General features: G+C 33.2%; 1 protein-coding gene across 1 annotated transcript; it reads right to left on the reverse strand.

The window, feature by feature from the left end:
- Nucleotides 1-399: 399 nt before the first annotated feature.
- Nucleotides 400-4,998, reverse strand: LOC107912560 (purple acid phosphatase 15). Its single transcript, XM_016840792.2, has 7 exons — nt 4,600-4,998; nt 3,831-4,022; nt 2,862-3,195; nt 2,485-2,702; nt 2,001-2,191; nt 1,420-1,704; nt 400-831 (listed from the first exon to the last, which is right to left on the reverse strand). The coding sequence occupies exons 1-7, from the start codon at nt 4,865-4,867 to the stop codon at nt 685-687; spliced, it is 1,635 nt and encodes a 544-aa protein (XP_016696281.2). The 5' UTR covers nt 4,868-4,998; the 3' UTR covers nt 400-684.
- Between the last annotated feature and the right edge of the window lie 12,314 nt (nt 4,999-17,312).

Here is a 17,312-nt window from a genome sequence, read left to right on the forward strand (position 1 = left end):
CTAATCAAAGTTATAGAGAGAATACTTGTTGGGTACAATACGCTTAAACACACGACTGTTCAGGAAAAGCCATTTGGCTTATATTTATTGAGGTGTTGCAGACGCTCTACCAGCCTGTCTCAGAATCAATTTCAACCAACCACAAACCATATGAGGTTCAACTCTGTTGACCAACAAAGATTCTAAAATACTACCTACCATACTCCAAAGTTATACAGTTATTTTTGCAACCGAGAAAGCCATGAGTGCATTACTGAACCATGGTTTCTAATAATTCTGGAGGCTACTTTAGTTTCTACATGAGAGAAAGCTTAGATGACACAACAAACAGCTTCTGTTTTGACCTTAGTATCAAGCAATCACTTGGCTAGATTCTGATGATACAGTAAACAGTTTCTGTTTTTCCAAATTTTGGGTTTGTTTCATTCATGCTATAAAATAGAAAGTTACTTCATGATGAAAAGTTGTCCCCATTTGTGGACCAGCTGTTCAGAGAAGTTAGTTCTGCATGAGAAAACTGCAAGTTATATTATCATGATCTTATTTCTCTTATTTTACATTCCATCAGCTGTATCGCATATAACTATAGCTGTAGCATTATTCCCTCATTTCATATATGCTTGAAAATACCTGGATCTTCCTTAAAGCCCTACAAGGGAACATTAAATTCCTTTGTAGTGTCACTCAACTGTCTGCAAATGAACTTTTTGGGAGTTTGATACTGCCAAGACACAGCTCAGGTTGCCTCACTATGTAAACTTGATCGCCGACCTTACCACTTGAATCCTGGTTCCGATACCATGTCCATAGAGCCCAAGTCTCATTCTTCACCTGCAATTCACTTATAAGTTAGAAAAAGCCAATCAAGGGCTCGCCATTAAATCAAGAAAAAATAAAGTAGAAAAATAATTAAGTACTCCACGTCAGAATTTTTAAACATGTTGTGGAGCATTTCGAATCTAGTTGTCTAATATGACGCTATCGTTGAATGATAACAGGCTGAAATTGAACTCACAATCTGTTTGTTTTGCAAAATAATGTTTATTTTTTCAGCACGTTTATCTGGTGAAACATTGACTGATTAATGGATCTATCCAATAATGGATCTATCTAAATTTTCTCCCAATATTTCAGCTGACGTCAGCAAATTTTCCTTGCAACTTCACGAGATAACCATAGAAAAGCTATTCCTACAAGGTGCAGATGTGATGAAGGGCACCACGACAATGTTGTGGACAGTAGCACATACTAAATCAAAGTTCTCTCAGGTGCCTTTGGCAATATCATAAATAAAGCAAATTAGTACATGGCAAGTTAAAAATCCAAATTCAATATATATAGGAAATTTTTGACGGTTCTATGATGCTTAGGCTGTGGAACATGCAGAAACAGAGAGACAAAAATGCACAGAAAAAATACCTCCAAGATCCCATGACCAAAGCTACTCTCTCTGAAGGCACTGTAATCAGGTTGCTGGTCCCAACAGAACTTTCCTGCTGCTGGACCGCTAGTGAAGTTTGTTGCACAAAAGCCACCCATATCTTCGTCATGGGTAGATGATGGCTCTGGACAGTTAGCAGCTTCATCAGCATGTTCAATTGCCATTTTTTCACGGTTTCCCCCATCTCCTACTGTGATATGTACTGGTCCACATGGATCTAATGTATAATTGTAAACTCGATTGGACCTCTCATAGGCATGAACCTGTAAATTTTGGAGCGGAATAAGTTTGACATTTCTAAGAGATAACATATGTTTAGGAGGAAAGGATTTCCCCTCCAAACCCCCAAAGAAAAAAAACCCATAAATACATACATACATACATGTGTGTGTGCACGCTCGCGTGTGTGTGAATTCAATCTAATGGCTCTATCTGTGAATTCAGATGATTTGATTAAAAATTAAAAATTAGTCCATGACCATCAACCCTTCATGTTCTTTTACTGTTTCAACCTTGATACCATATTGCCTAAATACCAAAGTTGGTTTTCGTGACTTACATGTCCATTAAAGACTATATCAACACCATAACTATACAGTAATTCTTCCATTTCCATCCTCATACATTCTGCCTCTTTATAATGAGCAGTATATGTATTGTACCATGGTGGGTGCCAGGCAGCTACCAGCCATGGTGTCATGGTTCTATCAACATTAGTTAAGTCTCTCTCCAGCCACTTGTATTGCTTTGCTGCAGAAGAAATAAGTAAAGGTCTTAACAAGGTTTACACAATAATTTGAAATAAGGAGGGGGGACTCGAGAGTCAATATTATAATTTTTATTCTTCATATTAGCAAGAAAATGGTACATATTCCTAAGATATTGTTTACTCTCATAACATGGTAGAAAATCCCAACTGCTTGCCTCATTTCAAAGAGATTAAAATGCTTGAAACTCTACATTAGTAACAGATTATTATCCTTGATATCATTACGAAAAAGCTTTGTAGAATGATTATACAAGGAGTCAAGGACAGATACTACCTGATTTACTATAATCAACATATGCTCCAAGCATGATAAAATGTATCCCCCCTGAATTAAAGGAATAGTAAAATGGGGATGAAGATTTGCTTTCTTCAGAAGGGAATGCAAATCGCGATCTGTAAGCTACAAAGCTCTGTTTCCCAGCTTGCTCCTCTATTTCATGGTTCCCTTCTATCACCATTATTGGAGTTCTAGAAATTAAACTCTGCATAAACCTGCAGAGAACATTCAATTAACAGAAGTTCAGCCTTTTGGCACAGTTGATTTTAGGCTTAATAAGGTGACTCAACAAACTCCTCTCCTAGCCACAACCAAAAATAGACAAAAAGAAAGGCAATAAATACAAAAAAGAATGTAATAGTGAATTATCTGACCTGCCCCAGTAATCCCAACGAGGCTGATAGGTCTCATGTATTGGAGTCTCCGGAAATGAGCAATCATAGCAGTCAGAGCCAGTACCATTTGTGCGGTAAAGGTTTGCATAACTTACGTCACCAACTAATAGAACTAGATCAGGCTTGTTGCTTTTCAAATTATGGATAGTGTCAGTTGTATTATATGTTAGTCCAAGATCTCCCACAACTGCTATTCTGTTTGGATAGCTCCTGGGACCAGAAACTGGCATGGTCCTGAAATGGTAGATACCACTCATGGCTGGTATTGAGGGATCTCCACATCGATAATAATAGAGTGTGCTGGGTTTCAGTCCTACATTAAAAGGAAAAAAAACACACACACAAAACTCATCCAACGGCTCAAATCACAAGTCCTCACAGAGATTATAAAATACGTTACATAGAGAAGTATTCACCAAAATAGGGGAGAAAAATGTCTGGGAAGGGCATTTGAGAAATGATTTCTTTTTCAAGAGTAAAATACTTGGAAAAATATCATTTTCCATCATCTAATAACTGGCAACAATCATCAGGTAACGTTATCCTAGTTTCTTCGCAGAGTTCATGCATTATCTTCAGCTCAAACATTTGTGGATATTATAAAAATTGGTGGTAAAAATAACTATTTGATTTAAATCCTACCTGGTTGCTACTATTGCAAACTGCATGATAACTGTAAATTGAATCCAACATCTCCTCCATCAAAAGTAGAAACACTTTACCAATCCAATAAAACAAGAATAAGGCCAAAAGTTTTCATTAAGCTCGTCTCTATTGTTTCTTATTTAATTTTTAACTTTTTTCCAATCAGCAGACCTCTTCAAATACTATCATCACATTGTTGGAACAGAAAAAAATCCGGTGGAACCAGGCATAGCGGCATACTGGATTCCAAGTTAAAATCCATATGATACTGAGTTAAAGTAAGGTAACCACTATGTCTCAAACCTGTTAGACGAACATGGTGGATGATTCCAGAAGTGTAATTCTGGAGACCTTCAAAGGGATAAAGTTGGTTGTACACCAAAGAATAACCACTGGCTTCATCAGTTAATGGAACCCTTGACCTCCCATAACGAACCACACTTGCAACAGTATTGGGGTTCAGTGGCTTTATGTTATTACCAATTTGGAATTCCCCTGCCAAACTTTCCAAAAGCTAGCTCACATAAAACCAAGCAATAGACTAGTAACAACAGAAACAGAGACAGATAAAAGCAGATATGCAGCTAAATTTAAAATATCAAACGAAAATTTATGGCAGCTAAACAAATTTGTGTTGTAGCAACCAAAAAGAAAAAGGAAAAAAAGTTTTGCCTATAAATTAAACCAATTCCAAAATCAATAAGAAAGAAAATTCTCATGATTCTCCTTTTACTTCTAGCTTTTGGTATTTAAATTTCATTTTATTTACTTAGAATTTGTTAAAAAAACAAATGGCTAATAAACAGCGGAGTTCAAACATGGTAAAGCATTTCTTTCATGTAAGAAAATTATATAATATTGTACTTGAAGCTTAAGTCATTGAGTTCATTTCGTTCATGGCATGCAGATGCATTCCTACTCAAAACATACTTCCATTTTAACTCTGTTATTTATGAATTATGATTCTATACATTATACAGTCAGTAATCTAAGAAATGGTAATTTACTGGGAGCCAAGCAAGCCAGAAACACAATAATAATAAATAATATAGATAAGATTCGGAGGAGCAACCGGTGATCCATGAGATCCAAACAGAGTCATAATTGACGGAGAGAGAGACCGAAATCTGCTCGGGCTCGAATCCTTCGACGCAGCGGCGCACACGGGGATCGGTGTCGGGCAAATCGACAGCGTTACCGCGCAAGCTGACATCGTAGGGGACGGTTACGGGTTCGAAAGGCCCGTCGAGAGTGGAAGGAATCAGGTCGTCGTCGATAGCGGCGACGGCGATGGAGACTGAGAAAACGAAGAACCACCGAAACGTCATCGTTAAGAACATCTTCGACTTTCCAGCGAGAGAAATAGCGAGTATGTGAAGAAATGAATATATTTTCCTTTTTATCGGATGATCGGAAATATGATAAGCTGACGCGTGGATTTTGCTGGCAGTTACGACAGTCTAGTTTATGAAACTTGTCCAGTTGCCTGCACTGCGTGTATTAATATTTTTATTTTTTAGACCCCATTAATTTAATTTAATAATTAACTTAAGCATATTCCTTTTCTCATAACTTAATTTTTTTTCTTAAGTGATATTTAAATTATTATTTTAAAATTTATACTTTTATTAGTTCAACTATTTGTGAATGGCTATATTTTTTAAAAAGAATATATGAATAATTAAAATTTTTCATGTAACAAGAAAAACAAAAAGAATTATTTTTTTTCTTTTTATGTATAATCTTTTTACTTCAATTTTATTTCCTTTCTTTTCTTTCTCAATTTTTTGATTTCTTCTACAAATATGAGTATTTTAGATTTTAGAGTTTTCAAAATCGAACCGATAGTCGAACCAATCACGCCATTAGTTCTTGCTTTGATCTTTTTGTTAAATTCAATTAAATAAATTATTAGAAAAATCATAATATAAAAAATAAAACAATATTTAATTTAAGTAGAAAATAATTAAAAATATATTATTATAAGGATATTTTATCTTTTCTATTTTTCTATTAGATTATTATGGTACTTTTGCCTTTTTTATACAAAATTACTAAAAACCAATGTATAATGAGGTTTGAACCTATAGCATTAAAGATTTTAAACTTTCAATTTTATTATTTTAACTAAAATATCATTTTATTTTTACATAAATTTTTAATAAATATGTTTTTTTCATAATTCTTTCATCTGCATCATAGATCTGTCATAATTTAAACTAATTTAATTGTAAATATAAAAAATTATTTAATTGCACATATAAAAATTTCATCTTAATTTAATTGTACTCAATTACATTCATGTTGTAATAAATATATTTTAGAAAATAAAGTAGTATCTTTTAAGTAAATGGTTATTTTTAGGGGTTAGTATTTGGTACTATATTTTTTTTAACTCCACAAGCATGGTTAAAGAATTAATATATGTCTCATTCTTTTTAAAGTAAGTATTTGATACACTGACAATATTTTTTTTATTTTACAAGTAGTTTTAAAAAATTTGACATGTGTCACTTTTTTTTAATATTTTATTATACTTTTATGCTACACTTGTTAACCCTAACCCAACTTCTAGAATTTAAAAACTCGACTAATAATATACCAAATATTTTCCCTTCTTTATATACATGTATGTATATATAATTTATTATATTCTTAAAAAAAGAGTGCATGTTTGAAAAGAATATTATTAATAATCACAAATCTTTAATATAAACTTTAAAATCAACATAGAAAAACATATTTTAAAAATATTATACATAATTACACTAAATCTCAATTCAGATCATAATTATACTAAAATAGAATTCATACATAATATGGTATTAAAGGTTCCATTTTATTAAATTATTGAAGACAGTAAGTAAGAAATCTAAGGCTCAAAATAAATATATAAAATCATGGTGCTTAAGATTCGCTTTACCACCTTAACTTTTAGAAATGTGTGAAGCGACCATCTTTCTAGACTGCTTTTCCCTAGGCGTGAAAGATACGTAGCCCAAGAGTTTAGTAGTATACAACATTCACTTCACTTCTTATGTTCAGAAAATGGTTAATATATAATTTAATACAAGTATTTAGTTGGTATTTATTTTTTTATTTAGTTAATATTTGGGTTTGTATTCTACTATTTAGGTTGGTATTTTTGCAAGGGTAAATTATACCAACAGTCACTCAACTTTGATGCAACTGATAAAATTATCACTCTGATTTCAATTCAGTCACTTAACTTTTGAAAAATAACAAATTAGTCCTTTTAACCATTTTCCGTTACAGACATAACGAAACGATGACCTGTCATCCTACTGTGTAAACGGCCCCAATTTAAAACCCTAGCTGGGCTGGGTAGTAAAAGAAACAGAAGAAGAAGAGAAAAATTCTAGAATGATTCAGCAGCAGCATAAGGTTGTGGATCGTAGTGACAGCAGTGGGGAAAACTTCAACCTTATTTTCCAAAATCTACTTCGATTTTCCTCTCCATCATCTTCTTTATGACCCTCTGCTTTATTGATATGAAACGTTTCCTCATTTAACCAAGAGAACCCTTTACAAATGCCAATTTTGACTACCAGAGAATTCTTTTTAAGTTGAGAATGCTCATTTGGATGCAATACAAGCACATTTCAATGAATTGACATGGGAGGTTTTTTTTGTCTTTTTGGCCAAAGATGATGACAAATATTTGAATCCTTCTTATCAATAGTTTCAAATAATGTGGAAGTATCCAAATATGTTTAACCCCATGTCCGCATTTATAGAGCAATAATTAGCATAAAGCTTTTCAGAAACAATTCAAGAGATTTTATTAAAAGCTTATTCACTTACTTGTAGCAAGCTGGGATTAATTAGCCCAACATAGATAGCGGGAATTCTTTCTTGCTCAACAATCTTCAAACCAGTTGCCAGTGCGCCTATTTTGCTTGCTTGGACTTGCAATTGCAACTGTCTTCTCACAACCCCAATTGGGTAAGTAGCAACTTCGGCACTAGCAATAGCCCCATATAGTAATGTTCTCACTAGTCCCAACTCTACCTGGTCCAAAGCATTCAGGTCCTACCCCATCTGTCTCATGTTCTGAATTCTTTTCCTACCTTTCAAACTTAGATGGGGAGAGATTGGAAGGTAGAGAAGGAGACAAAAGAGGTTGATGGTAGAGTGAAGCAGATCACCATTTTTTTAAAACAAAGATTGCTGGGGTGAAAAAGAAGAAGTACAAACATATTGGGTCATTTGCGCAAAAAGTAAAAATATTGGGTCATTTATTTAAAAACGAAAAAGAAAGGACGAAAAAAAACAGACACTCAACTTTGCCTCGTCCAACATGGCATGTTAACTGGCCACATCAGCTAAGTGATTGGCCACGTCAGCTGTCCCATTAAGCTTGTGACAGAAAATGTTAATGGGTGATTGATTTGTCACTTTTCGATACGTTAGTGATTGATTTGTTATTTTTCGAAAGTTGAGTGACTAAATTGAAATCAGAGTGATTGTTTTGTCAACTGCATCAAAGTTGAGTGACTATTATTGTAATTTACTCTTTTTGTAATTGTACCGTTAGTTTGTGCTGACGTGACACTAATAATTAATCTAATGGTTACATGTGACAATCTCTCAATATACTATGCAGTGAACATAAATTAAAAAATATTTAAAAATATTTAAATTTATAAAAATATATTTCTTCACATCAAGAATGAACCTAGAGAAATGGTTGTTCAAATACATATATTTGTCCAAATTTATTCCAGATAGATTTTTTAGTAAGTTTATATATATATTATAAAATATTAGTTTTAGGTTACTATTATTTTTAAAAATATATAAAATATAAATATAGTAAGAATATATAAATTTCAAAGAAGAGTTTATAAGAGAACTAAAATGTATGTCTACAATGAATCTGGACAGATCTAGATGCATTTGAATTTAGACAACTATACGAGGAAATTCATTCTTCTATGTAAAAACTTTTTTTTATTTTATTATTTTAAAAAATTAATTTTGCTTAATTAGCACCAGGTATTTCTTTGAAGACACAAGATATTTACGCCATCATTTTTGGTAGCTATTACTTGGACATTTTCACTGATGAAGTTAATATTTTTGGTAAGCTCCTTTTCGATTGTTTGTACATGCGTTTCCATAAGATTGTTCATAAGTCTTATGATAAAGACCATGACACTTTCCGTCATTGCCTTGCCTATTGTTGGCCCTTCTCAATTCATGAGAAATTCACCTTCAAGGAGGTAATTGTTTTTCAACCTTTTTATTTTTCCAATTATGTTTTGATTTTGTGGAAACTGGGTTCCAGGTAATGTGGACTTTTTCCTTATGTATATCTAGAAGCTGTTACCACTTGCCATACTTCCTCAACTTATATATTCTTGACAAAGGACTATAAACATTGACAACCTGACTGGCAAATGCGTATTTTTTCTTGGGTATGCTTCAAAATTTTTCAATGTTTTTAAAGCAGTGTTTATTTAGTTTATTGGCAATATCTTAGATCTTTTGCTCTCTATGTTAGTACTTTTTTTTTCTTCGATTGGTCCAACTTATGTTTTAACTGTTACTCATATGGTAAGGACTATCTTTTCAATTAGCAAGTTGAAGTTCACACCATAGTCGTCTCTGTTGTGCGGAAGCGTGTAAAAGAGTAAAATTATTGTACTAAAAAATCACACTAAGTTCAATTCCCAGGAAAGAGAGGTGGATCGCAAGGATCGCTTAAGTACCAGGTATTTCCTAGCCAGAATATCCCTCAATCGTAATTTAATAGCACAATAAATCACTACAATCACACACACAATTCATGCAGAATAATACAATAAAGAACACAAGAATTTAACGAGGTTCAGCAAATTTTGCCTACGTCCTCAGGCACTACCAAATATATTTCACTCCAAAATACAAGTGAGAATTTACAAAGAGAGAGAGAGAAAACAATGCCTTAAGTAGAGAATGGCAAGTTTGAGATACAGAATGAGAGATGGTTATGCCTATTTATAGTTGAGGTTCAGGGATCAACTTGCAAAGTCACTTTACAATTAGGGACCATATATTGCAAATATCTCAGATTTTATTATGCCAATATCTCGATACCCATATCTTTGACTTTCCAATATTTGATACCCATATCTTTGATTTTCCATAAATATGGATAATTCCCAATAATCTCCACCTTGAAGATTTGATTCGAGTAATCTTATCTTCACACAATTCTCTCTGCCTTTGTCAACAACACTTGATAGTGCCTTCTTCAACTGTTAAACATGCAGAATATTGATCAAGTTCAAACAATGTTCGAACTTGATTGTTGTTACCACCTTGGTCATCATATCTGCGGGATTATCTGCAGTCTTAATCTTCTGAAGGTGAATTTTCCCCTCATCAATAATTTCCCGCACAAAGTGGAAACGTACATCGATATGCTTTGTACGTGCATGATAGACTTGATTCTTTGCTAAATGAATAGCACTTTGACTATCACAATACACATTAATATGCTCCTGGACCAATCCCAAGGTTTTAACCATACCTTGTAACCAAATAGCTTCCTTTACAGCCTCTGTTACAGCTATGTATTCAGCTTCTGTGGTTGACAACGCAACTGTAGACTGCAGTGTAGACTTCCAACTTATTGGTCCTCCAGCAAGAGTAAACACATAACCAGTGGTTGATCTTCGTTTTTCCAAATCACCGGCATAATCAGAATCAATGTACCCAACAACACCTTTACCAAGTGCAGTATCCTGCTTGAACAGTAATCCAATATCCATGGTCTTATGAATATACCGTAGAATCCATTTCACAGCTTGCCAATGTCCTTTTCCAGGATTATGCATATACCTGCTCACTATACTAACTGCCTGTGAAATGTCGGGTCTTGTACACACCATTGCATACATCAAGCTACCTACTGCATTAGAATACGAAACTTGTAACATGTATTCTTGTTCCGTATTTGTCGAAGGAGATAGTTGTGCAGAAAGCTTGAAATGAGAAGCCAACGGGGTACTTACAGCTTTAGTCTGCTCGTTCATGCCAAACTTCTGTAGTATCTTCTTTAAATATTGCTTCTGAGATAAACTAACTCTGCCATGAGCTCTATCCCTACATATTTCCATGCCAAGGATCTTCTTAGCTTCACCTAGATCTTTCATCTCAAACTCAATGTTGAGTTGAGTCTTCAATCTCTCAATTTCAACTTTACTCTTAGATGCTATCAACATATCATCAACATATAAGAGCAAGTATACGAAAAATCCTTCTTGTAGCTTCTGAAAATACACGCAATGATCAAATTTACTTCTTGTATACCTTTGCCCTTTCATGAACTGATCAAATCGCTTGTACCACTGCCTTGGAGATTGTTTCAATCCATAAAGCGACTTTGTCAGTTTGCAAACCCAATTTTCTTTATCAGCAACCTTGAATCCATCTGGCTGAGTCATATAGATTTCCTCTTCCAAATCACCGTGTAAAAATGCGGTCTTCACATCGAGCTGAACTAGTTCAAGATCATATTGCGCAACCAAGGCTAGCAAAATCCGAATAGACGAATGCTTCACAACTGGAGAAAATACTTCATTGTAGTCTATTCCTTCTTTCTGAGCGTAACCCTTTGCTACCAATCTAGCCTTGTATCGAACTTCATTTTTATCAGGAAATCCTTCCTTCTTTGCATATATCCATTTGCATCCAATTGCCTTCTTTCCTTTAGGTAGTGTCACCAACTCCCAAGTCCTATTTTTATGAAGAGACTGCATTTCTTCATTCATAGCTTGCTTCCACTTTACACTATCAGAGTTACTTCTTGCTTCTGTGTAAGTAGAAGGAACATCATCATCTGTAATTGGAAGTGCATAGGCCACCATATCATCAAAGCGAGCAGGCATACGAATCTCTCTTCTTGGCCTTCTATATGCAATTGAATCATGTTGTTGTAGAAGTTCTTGGGTCGAAACTTCTTCATCATTTGTTCCTTCAATATTAACTGGATCATCATTAACCTTTTTAAGCTCCACCTGCTGCAAAGTGCCACTGGTTGTGTTATCCTTTTGTGAATCATTGTTCTTCATCATGGTTGATTCATCAAAAGTCACATCTCTACTGAAAATTATTTTCCTTGTATCAGGACACCAGAGACGGTATCCTTTTACTCCACCAGTTATACCCATGAATAATGCTTTCTTTGCTCTTGGGTCTAACTTAGATTCTTTTACATGATAATATGCAGTGGAACTAAAAATATGTAAAGAATCATTATCAATAGCAGGTTTACCAGTCCACATCTCCATAGGAGTTTTTCCATTTATTGCAGCTGATGGCAAACGGTTAATTAGATGGCACGCATATGTAACTGCCTCAGCCCAAAATTCTTTGCCCAATCCAGCATTGGACAACATACATCGAACTTTCTCCAGTATAGTTCGATTCATTCGTTCTGCCACCCCATTTTGCTGTGGTGTATCCCGAACAGTGAAGTGTCGCACAATGCCCTCATCTTGGCATACTTGTAGAAATTGATCGCTTTTGTACTCAGTACCATTATCTGATCGAAGTCGTTTGACCTTTCGACCAGTCTAAGTCTCCACCATCTTCTTCCATTTCAGAAATGCATCCAAAACTTCACTTTTTCTTTTCATTAGATACACCCATACTTTTCTTGAATAATCATCAATAAAAGTAACAAAATAGTACATACCTCCCAAAGAAGCTACTTTGGTAGGTCCCCACACATCACTGTGAATGTAGTCCAGAATTCCTTTCGTATTGTGAATTGCTGGACCAAATTTTACCCTCTTCTGCTTGCCCAGAACACAATGTTCACAGAATTCCATTTTGCAAGAATTTGCACCTTTCAATAAGCCTTGCTTCACCAATGTCTGCAAAGCTTTTTCACCAGCATGTCCCAATCGCATATGCCATAATCTGGTAGCCTCTGAATCTACATCTTTTGTAGAAACTGTTGATGGTGATCCAATAACTGTACTTCCATTTAAAAAATACAAGTTATTTCTTCTTGTGCCTTTCATCACCGTCAGTTGCCCAGCTACTACTTTTAGTAATCCATCTCTCAAAGTGATTGTGAGCCCTTTAGATTCTAGGGCACTTAATGAGATGAGATTTTTCTTCAGGCTAGGTACGTAGCGAACATCTGTCAAGACTTGGATTGAGCCGTCGTGATTCTTCAATTGGACTGTACCCACTCCCATTGTCTTACAAGCACTATCATTTCCCATAAGAACAATTCCACCTTCTAGCTCTTTAAGACTAGAAAACCAGTCCTTATTAGGACACATATGGTAAGTACATCCTGAATCCAAAATCCACTCATCCGTTTGACATGCCATTGCCATGCCAACCAAGCTAAAGTCTGACTCCTCATCATGCTCTGCTACACATGCATTAGAAATAGCCTTGCCCTTTTGTAGCTTAGGACAATTCTTTTTCCAATGCCTTTTTTCACGGCAAAAGGCACATTCATCTTTGGCGGGTCTCCCTTTGGACTTTCCCCTTCTATCAGATTTGCTGCTGTGTGAACGACCTCTTACTGTTAAGACTTCTGCGGTTGTATCTCTGTGATCTCTTTTATCTTTCTTTCGAGTCTCAGATCTATACAACGCACTACAGACTGCATCAAATGTGATTGTATCCTTCCCATGAAGCAATGTGGTGGTAAGATGATCATATTCATCAGGAAGAGAATTCAACAACAGTAATGCCTTGTCTTCATCTTCAAATTTCTCATCCAAATTTAGCAAGTCTGCTAAAATTTTATTGAATGAGTTCACATGGTCATTCATCGACATACCGGGTGCATACGTGAATCGATAAAGTTTCTTCTTCATATAAAGCCTATTTTCAAGACTTTTTGTTAGAAACTTTTCTTCCAGTGTATCCCACAACTTCTTCGCTGATGTCTCCCTCATGACAGAGTACTTCTGCTCTTTGGCCAAACATAGGCGAATTGTTCCACATGCCTGTCTATTGATCTTGGCCCACTCCTTGTCATCCATCTTGTCAGGTTTTTCTTCAAGGGCTATATCCAGCTCTTGCTGACATAAGACATCCAGGATCTCACATTGCCACATACCAAAATTATTGGTACCATCAAATTTCTCTACTTCAAATTTCGCATTGGTCACAGTAGTCTTTGACGATGACTTTTCCATTTTTTTCTCCTCAATCCCAACTACAGTACGTGAACAGTGCCGTGAACGATCGTATTCCCCAAGTACGAATCTAGCTCTGATACCAATTGTTGTGTGGAAGCGTGTAAAAGAGTAAAATTATTGTACTAAAAAATCACACTAAGTTCAATTCCCAGGAAAGAGAGGTGGATCGCAAGGATCGCTTAAGTACCAGGTCTTTCCTAGCCAGAATATCCCTCAATCGTAATTTAATAGCACAATAAATCACTACAATCACACATACAATTCATGCAGAATAATACAATAAAGAACACAAGAATTTAACGAGGTTCAGCAAATTTTGCCTACATCCTCGGGCACTACCAAATATATTTCACTCCAAAATACAAGTGAGAATTTACAAAGAGAGAGAGAGAAAACAATGCCTTAAGTAGAGAATGGCAAGTTTGAGATACAGAATGAGAGATGATTATGCCTATTTATAGTTGAGGTTCAGGGATCAACTTGCAAAGTCACTTTACAATTAGGGACCATATATTGCAAATATCTCAGATTTTATTATGCCAATATCTCGATACCCATATCTTTGACTTTTCAATATTTGATACCCATATCTTTGACTTTCCAATATTTGATACCCATATCTTTGATTTTCCATAAATATGGATAATTCTCAATAGTCTCACTGCCAAAACTTGGGTTTTCCTTTACCTTTACATCATATTTTGGATGCTAAAGTAGCTTTTGTTGTTTAGGACTCAATGAAGTTTAGTATATTTTTGTGTTTCAAGCAATAATGAGTTCTGCTCGTAATATGAAATTGTTAGGTGCCTTTTATTTCCGAAGAAAAGAATAATAGGCCTGAATTAGAGATTTAAGGTTTACTTTATTTTGGCAAACTAAAGATTGAAATTGTAAGTTGTTCTACATATGATTCCAAATGCGATATGAAGTTTTGAATAAAACAAAATGAGTCCATTTGTCAAGTAGTTTTTAAATTTGTGATTGACAGATTTCCTTATGTCTTTCTTTTGTATTACAGTGCATATCGAGGATTGTACATTCTTAACTGCATTTATTGATGCTTCACTTAACCACACTATGTCCATTGGATACGCAAGTCTTTCTTTCCCTCCCAGAGCATGTATTGCTTTGAATGCTCTACTTTTTTTCATCACCTATGAATTGGGTTTTGATTTTAAGTTTTAATACTCTTGGCTTGAAAACGCTACAAAGGATATTTTTTCCTTTTTAATTCGTTTGTGTTATTTATGGTAATAAGTTTTTTTAGAAAAATGTGTTTTTGTGCAAAATAGATCTTAAACGTTTTTAGTTTTCAATTGAACAACATTCTTCGCTAATTTCGAATTACAAATTATTTCGTGTGTGGATTTGAATAATCACGAACCAAACACAAAACCATAAACGATTTATTATTTTCAGTAGGAGAGTAATTCTATCTTAGTAGAAATTGGTAGAATTGTAATTCCCAAAAAATAAAATATATTTTAAGAAAATAAATTCTCACTACAGAATAACAATTTTTTAAACTTGTTTGTAAAAAACTTATATGAATGGATGTACCAGTGTTATCTATTTATAGGGAAAAATAAGAAAATTCTGGTTGGATTAGTAAAACACAAATAATATTTATTTAATAAAAAACAATATTTTAATCTAAGTAGAATGGGGTGGGCGACACACTCTAGTAAATAATACTAGGAATGTCGCCCCTCTCTGTTATGATGAGGGGATTTGGACCTCTCATATATTGATTCTAATTATACGTGCTTTCTAAACTTTTAATCAAACTCTTTTAATTTAATCCAACTCAATACATCTATATTTCATATCTGATAATTATAATTATATTTCTAAACTTTCAAAGCTCATTTATATTTGATGATAATTAAAATTATATTTTATAACAATTAACAAGGAAGTAAAAAAAAGGAATGGAGAGTTGAACTTAAACTTGAAGTTATCTTGTGCTTCTGTATTTATATGTAGGGTTTGGAATTAAATTATATATTTTTACGATAATAAAAATATAATTTTGTTATTTTAATAGTTTATATTTTCATAATTTTTAAAAAATTAAATTAAATTATTACTATTGAAGGACTAAAGTGTAATTTTATTATTATTGTCAAAACCAACTTTTATTTTGGAAAAAAACAAAAATTAGTTATCGACTTTAAAAAAACAAAAATTGGGAGTCGCCACCAATCTTTTATTGAGGTGTGATTGGATCACCTAAAAAATAGCTTTGGTCTACGAGTTTTAGAAAAATGGATCCGGGAGTCGGTTACGTACGAGGAAGGATTAGCACACTCGTAACGTCCAAAATTGGTACCTAGTTAATTAATTAGTGTCTTAATGTCGAAAATTTAAAAATATGATCCTTAATAAAAAACTTAAAAAACGTTACTTATTAAGACTCTTATCATTTCGGAGAAAGAAAATGTCACACCCAATGCGTTAGGGCACGACATTCTAATTCCTCAAAAATGAATTAGTCCAAAATACTCGTGTACTTAAATTTAAAAGAATATTCATTTGTTTAAGATTTATAAAGAAATCGCGGCCCAATACGTTAGGGCACAATTTCTCAAAATCCTAAACTTGGAATATTTCCTTTGTTATTATTTTTTAAAAAAAAATCTTTGTCTCGAGAAATCAATACGTCACATCCAATACGTTAGGATACAACATATTAAATTCCCGACAACAAGCTTTTCATTCTATTTTTTGATTAATGAGCAATTCTCGATTGTTAGATTTGACAAATAAAATTGGAACCCAATACGTTAAGGCTCAATTTCCTTGAAAATCCTAAATACGAGTATTATCTCAATTTTGAAAATTTTAAAATCGAGTAAAAAATGATGTAATGCTACATTAAGTGTAAAATACAATAATAAATACAACAATGGCATAGAAATAAACAAAATTAATGTATATAAAAAACGACATGTAAAGTATCAAATGAACAAAATATAAATGAAAACATAAATCAATAAGCAAATGAAGGAAATAAACAAAAATATATAAAGAGAAAAAAATGTACAAAATATATACATGAAATTATAAAGAATAAAAGACATACACATGGGTTTACATATAAAATTTTGGACTATAGAATTTATAACAAAATATATATAATGCATTTATGAAAATAAAGAAAAATATATAAATATACATATATATATTATAACATATGTGTTGAAAATATAAGTTTGTATTTAAGCAAATAAAAAATATAGACATGTGCGTATATATATATATAAAAATATTCATTAGAAAAATATATAAATACATACATGTACATATATACAAAAGTAAAAAAAAATTGAAACTAAATATAAAAGTATATATATGTATATAAAAGTTAGGAAGTAAAATAAAAACAAAAACATATGTATAAAATATATATAAGCATACATATACTATATATAAAACAATATATATATTACATAAAAACGATGCATGCACATGAATATAATAATAATAATAATAATAATAATAATGATACAAGATTAATGATGTCACATAATAGTATTAATAATATTAAAATAATTAATTTAATAAAAAAAACCAAAATAACAAATAGAAGATTAAATAGCAT

The sequence above is a fragment of the Gossypium hirsutum genome, chromosome D11 (assembly GCF_007990345.1).
Source record: "Gossypium hirsutum isolate 1008001.06 chromosome D11, Gossypium_hirsutum_v2.1, whole genome shotgun sequence".
Classification (NCBI taxonomy): Eukaryota; Viridiplantae; Streptophyta; class Magnoliopsida; order Malvales; family Malvaceae; genus Gossypium; species Gossypium hirsutum.